At 41.4% G+C, this 6848-nt stretch overlaps 1 protein-coding gene across 3 annotated transcripts in view; it reads right to left on the bottom strand.

Annotated features, from left to right (window-relative positions):
* Positions 1-619: 619 nt before the first annotated feature.
* Positions 620-6848, bottom strand: part of dennd1b (DENN/MADD domain containing 1B) — a 104814-nt gene continuing 98585 nt past the window's right edge. For all 3 annotated transcript variants that reach the window (XM_072389191.1, XM_072389193.1, XM_072389192.1), the window contains 3 exons: positions 5820-5905; positions 5359-5581; positions 620-5203 (listed from right to left, as the gene is read on the bottom strand). In XM_072389191.1, coding sequence (XP_072245292.1) covers positions 4331-5203; positions 5359-5581; positions 5820-5905 — 1182 coding nt within the window. In that variant the 3' untranslated portion in view covers positions 620-4330. The remainder of the gene's footprint in view (positions 5204-5358; positions 5582-5819; positions 5906-6848) is intronic.

The following is a 6848-nucleotide window of genomic DNA, read 5'->3' as shown; positions in this document are numbered from 1 at the left end:
ATTAAAAATCCAAAAACTGAGCAGAATTTTAGGGCCACGGTTAGCTTGCGATAATTTGACAAACACAAAACATGATTTAGGAACCTGCTCGTAGGGAGCAGAAAATGAAATAAGATGTACTGAAAGGTGTTTGAAAATAGATTTTCATGAGGGATTACACAGCATTTTATGTGGCCATAGCACTATAATTACATTTCATAAATCAGGGTTGTTATCCAGTAAATGTAATTCTCTAAAGCAAGTTTTATGATTTGGCCCCCTGTTCTGTACACCCTCATGCTGGATTCAAAAAATAAAACAAACAATCAAGCAGTTTTATCAGAAATATTTCAATAACTACTCAGGAATTACAACCACTGTTTACACGGTCCCAGAAGGCATCACAAGGGAGGACTCTGTGCACTTAGAGTGATTAACAGCACAGGATTTACATCCAAAATACTATCCAAATAGGTTTGTGCCTGTGAAAATGGAGGTTAAAAATAATAAAAAAAAAAACAAATATAATTCCTAAAGAGTACGTACGATATCTTTACAAAAACAACATGAATTTCACACTAACCTTTGGGCTTGAGACCTGAATGTCCTTAATATGAAAAGAGTCCAGAGACGCTTGAGCTTGGAACAGTATAATTTATTCTCAATTCACAGTGCATACATTGTGTGCAGTTGTACCAAGTTACTCAGCAATAGCACATAAGATTGACCTTAGCTGTTGTAGGCAGTTATTTCTTCTGCAATGAAAACATGCAAGTGTGCGCACCATTAGTAAATCTGTCAGTGGCATCACACCAACGAGTTAATCATCATTATAACAGATCCAAGTGGAAAGTTGCTGGCCGTACCGGTCAATACCCCTTGAATAGCCTTTTTCCTCAGAGTGTGGTTCGAAGGGAGTGGCATTGATATTTCTTCTTAAAGCTGAACCTGGTTTTGTTCCATACTTCCATGAAAGCCGCTACATCTTCTGTCACTTCCCACTCACTCCAACTTTGCGATTTCAGGACCGTGACACAATGTTTATGGAAATCTTTATACTCTAATGTTAACCCGGTGTTGGGTAGATTTGCCCTCAGGTAAATGCAAATCCCCTCAAAATGACTCTTTTCCTTGTATGAAATTGAAATAGGATCAGAGTTGCTAAAGCTTTGTAAATGTTCCTCAACAGCAGCTGGCTATTCGTGTATTTCCTCCTTCGGTTAGATTTACAGCAGTAACAAAAACAGCAGAAATAGTTGCCTCTCTACATGAAAAATGCCGCAGGTGACATTTACCTCAATGACATGAGGCGGGAAAAGAGAACCACACGAGACACAATGCTAACTTCCAAAATTTCAGGGATGAGTTAAAATACTGAAATAATATGAAAATGAACAGAATAGAGCATGTGTACGTACAGCACGGACATGCGGATACAACAGAAAGTACTGTATCACATACACACAAGCCTCAGTATCTGCTTTTTATCAAATGTTCCCGCACAGGAATGGCTACATGGGACATTTGATATTATTCTTTTTCCAAAAATAAAATCTAGAACATTCAAATTTTAGGTGGCATCGTCTTTTTTTTCCTTTTTTCTTTAAAACATACAACACCAATCATATATTATCCATGTAAAATATACTCAAGCCAGAAAAAATACACATCTATTCAGTTGAAAATAATTTTTGTCAATATTAAATTACCTTGAGAAATTCCTCTGAGAGTCTTTTTTTTTTCAATACAATTAGCTCAGGGAAAGTGTTCAAAGTGTTTGGGGAAAAAAAGGAACAAATCACAAACTATACAAGCAATTAACCTAACAGGAAAGTAACTAATTTACAGAAAGAAAGAAAACAAAAAAAAACAGAGATCTCCTCTTAAATACAAGCAGGAAGATTCCCACCGCAGCAAAGAAAAGCACTGAGCGACTGCAGCTGGACCGAAACTGAAAAACAATGAACCTGAGTTCATTCCAGGTTAGTTTCTCAGGTCTGAGGCGGGGCTTTCATGTCTGTTCGTCTCATAAAAACCAACAAGCTCAGCGCTCCTTACGATGAAGTAGGGTGGTCTGAAAACAGCTCAATAATACTGTACCCGGCTGCGACTATTATGGGTGGTACTCTTACTGTATAAGGCACACCACACACTCCATCACTAACGCACCTCAGCTCACACACTTTATTCATTTGGGGACACAAAAGGGTGACTTCCACAAGAAAGTAATCTGATTTAGATTTCTGAGTGTGAATTATAATGCAATCACTGTTCGAGAAAGCTGACCTCTTTAAGAATTCTAAATATTTGCATAGTACATATGTTTGTTAAAGTGTTTACAGTGAATGAGGCCAGTGCAGAGATTTTTTTTTCTTTATTCTATTTGGAATTACCAGGACCGATTCTTGGGCTTTTAGAAGCATGCCAAAGACTTTATGAGCAAATCGTTAACGCAGAGCAGCACTCAAAAAGTGGAGAAACAGCTGCTGTTAAACTGCCACATCGACTGGCGTCTGGCATAAATCATAAGAACAACGAACCATAAATGTAGTAATCCCAACACAAGCGCATGAAAGAGCGAGCTTTCTCCTCGTCTGTGGGTTTGTGGCGACGCAGAGGATGACGGGGAAGCCACAATCTCGGGACACGGAGCTCCTCTCCACGGGAGAGTCTGTCATACAAATACTTTTTGACCTGGCACACATTACATCCATGTAGCTTCTCAGAGGAGAACTACAGCATATTGCTTTATTACAGTACAATCATCAATCACTGCATTAAGTCACAGTGCGTGACTCTAATTTAGTCGCACAGAGGTTGCATTTCATCAAGAGAGACAGAACAAGGCAAAGAGATGGAGAGAAAAATGAAGACGGAGTCGTGTGATAATTCTGGTGTTGTACATTATCTTTGTCAACAAATCCTATGACGAGAACAAAACTATGAATTCATCTTTAAAAATAGTTTGTAACAAACACTACTTATACCTGTTATTCCTGACCCATTTTAAAAGTTTACCTCTTCAGCAGGAGCAGACACGCTCCAGGCAAAGCGCCGCAGAGGGTGAGGAAGTCTGAGCGCACGACACACAGAATACGACAAACAGAGAGGTGTCAGTTTTGGTTCTTTCCCGGGAATTTTTGATCATTACCCCCCCCCCGAATCATGCCAAACGACATAAACTCGCCAACAACTGGCCTGAATATTTTTATGGTTGAGAGTGAACGTCAGAAGTGCAGAGAGCAGTAAAAGGTCGACAATTAGGTGAGCATGAGAGGCGGAAAAAGACAAAGAAAAGGAGATTAAGTAGAGCCAATGGTTTTTTTAGGAAATTCATTTCAACTTTTGACCAGATTTGCTTCTCTTCAGAGAGACAGAGGAGGGAGATGCAGGTCTGTGTGAATGCACATCTCCTCATGTGGAAACCCATTAAAAACAGCACTGTAAAGGACATCATATATATTAACTACTCTCACTATCAATTCAAAAAAGAAAGTTCACTGTTCTGACAACAAAGTACCTGCTGTGGTATGTAAAGATTAAGACACCAGAGTATCAAAACAAACCACATGTCCATATAAGGCATAGAGATTAAAATCATTATTTCACACAGAATGAATAGTTTCAAAGGCCTTTGTGGACTTTTGTCTTCATAAAATCCTCTCTTGCTGCTGTTGTTTTTGCTCATAAGCGTTTAGTACCCGGAAGTAATAACTGAGTTAATCCACAAGTGCAAATTCATTATGTGAAATGATCAGAACACACTGAGTTAAAGACTGACACGATGGTGTTTAGGAGATATCATCACTTCTTAATCCTTACAAAGTACTGACTCTTTTCTAAATTCATGTCAGCTGAAGTGTTCAGGTGACAACAGATGTAAATACAGATGTACCTACAGACATATCTAACTGAGTTGAACACACACTGCAAAAGTCTCCATCTTATCAAGTTTATTTGAATTTTAATTGAATTTTAATGAGCTCCGACTTTTAAAAAAAATGAAAGAAAATTTGAATCCATCCAATTCAGTCAGAGGCACTGACAGACGGTTCAATTCATTGTCTCTTTTGGTTTTAATTAAACTAGATTTTTGTTTCATTATGGACATTTTCACTTTCTTGATGGATGATAATGGAGAATTCCGCAGCGCACCGCTTCAACTCTTCCTGCTTTCTAGCTAATTGTTTGTCTTGACGACTTCGTAATTTTTTTGTCGTAATCAAATGTTCAGTTAAAAAAAGATAAAGGATGAAAAAAAAAGACTGACCATGTTCTCTGAGACACCTGCTGGCTATAATAGAAGAGTAAAACCTGTGGCACTTTACAGACACAGACTCCTCAATGCTCTTCAGGACTCATCTGCGGCTTTGCCCTGGACCTGGTGGTGACTGCTGTTGCAGTGGACTTGAGGGAGCTGAAGGCTGCTGTGGAGGACTGAGCCAATGCAACACATGGACTCAATCTCCTCAAGAAGGCCTGGATCCTGCCCCACAGCTGGCCCCGAGCCTTTACCCTGACCCAGACAAAGGCCAAGCCCCAGGAGCCCCTCCTTGGAAACCTCTTTCTCCCAGGGGATCTGCATGGCTGCATGGCTGTTTCTCGATGGGCTTGTGTGCCCCTCATGGTGACCCTTGCTGCCCTGCCTATGGAGCGACTTCTCATGGGAGTTCTTCATCGTGTTTTTAGACAGCACCTTCCTCCTAAGGATGCCGGTGGACGCAGTCTGGTTCAGGGCCTGAGAAGGCTCAGATGTACTCTGAGGGTCTGAGATGGTCCGTGACCGGCTTGCTGGTACAGGAGAATAATTAGGGTGAGAACCTGGTGCTGGAGACCTGTAGGTGTGTGAGCGATTTGGAGATGGTGACACTGGTGTAACTCTATGGGAAAGCCCGGGTGAGTAGGAGAGGCGGTCTCCGGGCTGTCGCCCTGGGTGAGGATCAGGGTGTGAATTGGAGGAAGAGGGCTGACGAGGGTGTAACTTGGAGACATCAGGGTCCTGGGCTGGGGTCGTAGTTGTGATGGTCTGCACTGCAGGAAAAGTTGGAGGTTTTTTTGATACCTTCAGGCTGCTCTTGTTGGGTTGTCTGCGTGGGGATGGTGGAAGGTGTTTTCCGTGGATGGCGCTGTCATCCTGACCCATATTCCACCCACCTTGATCCCCTCCTCCACCACAGCTACTCTCATCTCCAGGTTTGGACTCATTGCAAAGTGCGGGCTTTGTCTGGTGAAGACCAAATAAATAAACACTTTAAAAGAACAATCTTCATATGGAAACATCAAATATCTGCCTCCAGTCAACCCAACTAGTTATCCATCTTACATGTAGACTTTCTTCTAAAGAAACATTTATCCTAAATATTTTCTGTTCTCGCATACCGGAACACTGTAGTCCAAATCGTCCATGGACCTGAAGAAGTCCAAGCTCTTGGCACTGCTGAGTTTTCCTTGCTCCATCGTTGTGGTGGTCAGAGAATCCAGGATTTCCTCTAACAGGTTCATCTGGCCTGACTGTGAAGAGTCCAAGTTCAGCTCGAGGGAGTAGGAATCGTCGCTGTCCTCAGTGTAAGAAGGAACATCCCCGCTGTCCTCAGAGGAGATCCTGGGTTAAAAAGACAATCTTTTTTTTTTTGGAGAAGTTTGACTGTAATTTTCAATGTATGCTGAGTGAAACATTGCAGTGACTGTGCACCAACCCATGCAGTAATAAATGCGTCCACCTGGGGGCAGTCTTATCATGAGCAAAACAACAAAAAAAGACAACTATCTGCAATCAACTTTTCAATCTATAAAGAAAAGATTCTCCTAAAACAAAAACATAAACGCCTTCAGGTACTTACTTGCTTGCAGTGTCCAGCTCATCATCATCAAGCCCATAGCCAAGATCTTGAGGGCCCATGCTCATGGGAGACTTGTTGAAGTTTTGCTGTTGATGAGAACAATAAAAGAGAAGGTTGCAGTTACACACACAAAATAATGCAATAAACAAAAGTGGACTCGAGGGGTCTCTGCTACTCAGCTAATTAATATGAACCTGTGATAACAATGGAGTCTAAAACAAATTTGATGTTTTGCTGAGGTCCAGTTTTCCATAAAACTACAATTCACCAGAAACACGATGCAGGTTGTGTCTGGTGGGTCCCCATAAGAAAGTATCAATCGTTTGCTTTAATGAGCCAAGACCCCACAGGCTGAGACAAAATTTGTCAAATTTGAGTCCATAGAGATGAAAATCTTTAGGATCCCCTGCAGTAATTTGTCAAACTCAGCAAAGCAGCTAAACTAAAAAGGACTGGAACGCTAAGATATGGGTGACTACACCGATCATTTGCATTACGGCACCAGGCGCATCTGATTGTATTTGTCACCACGGAGAGCTGAATGATAAGTGTGTAGTGTCGTTGTCTGACACAGAGGGTTTAATAAGCCACCTGTGTACCGTGTTTAATGGGCGAGTTAGGGAAGAGACAGAAGCTTTACAGAGCAGGGCAGGACTCTCCCCATGGGAGCCCAAATCTGCCCCAGGCCACTTATTAACATGCCTTCCACTACGACGCACATGTTCCTCTCACTATGTGTTCATGTTCACTGATGTTAACACTATCTCTCATTTTCTAATTTACACTCTTTGCTTTTTGCCGCTCACCTCCTGAGTCTAACCTCTTTCCTCTAACTGTCTTTCAGTCTTTCATGCACAATCGAGCATTCACGGGCTACGGTTAACATCAGAGCACTCTAAATGATTACAGTGTGTTACCATTAGTGGGCACTGTAATGTTTTCTCTGCACGTTACTCTGTAAACTACAAGGCTAAAATATCAAAACCTATGAGAGAAAAAAAATTTCTTTACAACCCTAAACATGAGCAA

The sequence above is a fragment of the Leuresthes tenuis genome, unplaced genomic scaffold (genome assembly GCF_036924035.1).
Source record: "Leuresthes tenuis unplaced genomic scaffold, fLeuTen1.0.hap1 SCAF_7, whole genome shotgun sequence".
NCBI lineage: Eukaryota > Metazoa > Chordata > Actinopteri > Atheriniformes > Atherinopsidae > Leuresthes > Leuresthes tenuis.
This window is presented reverse-complemented; position numbering and strand designations above follow the sequence as displayed.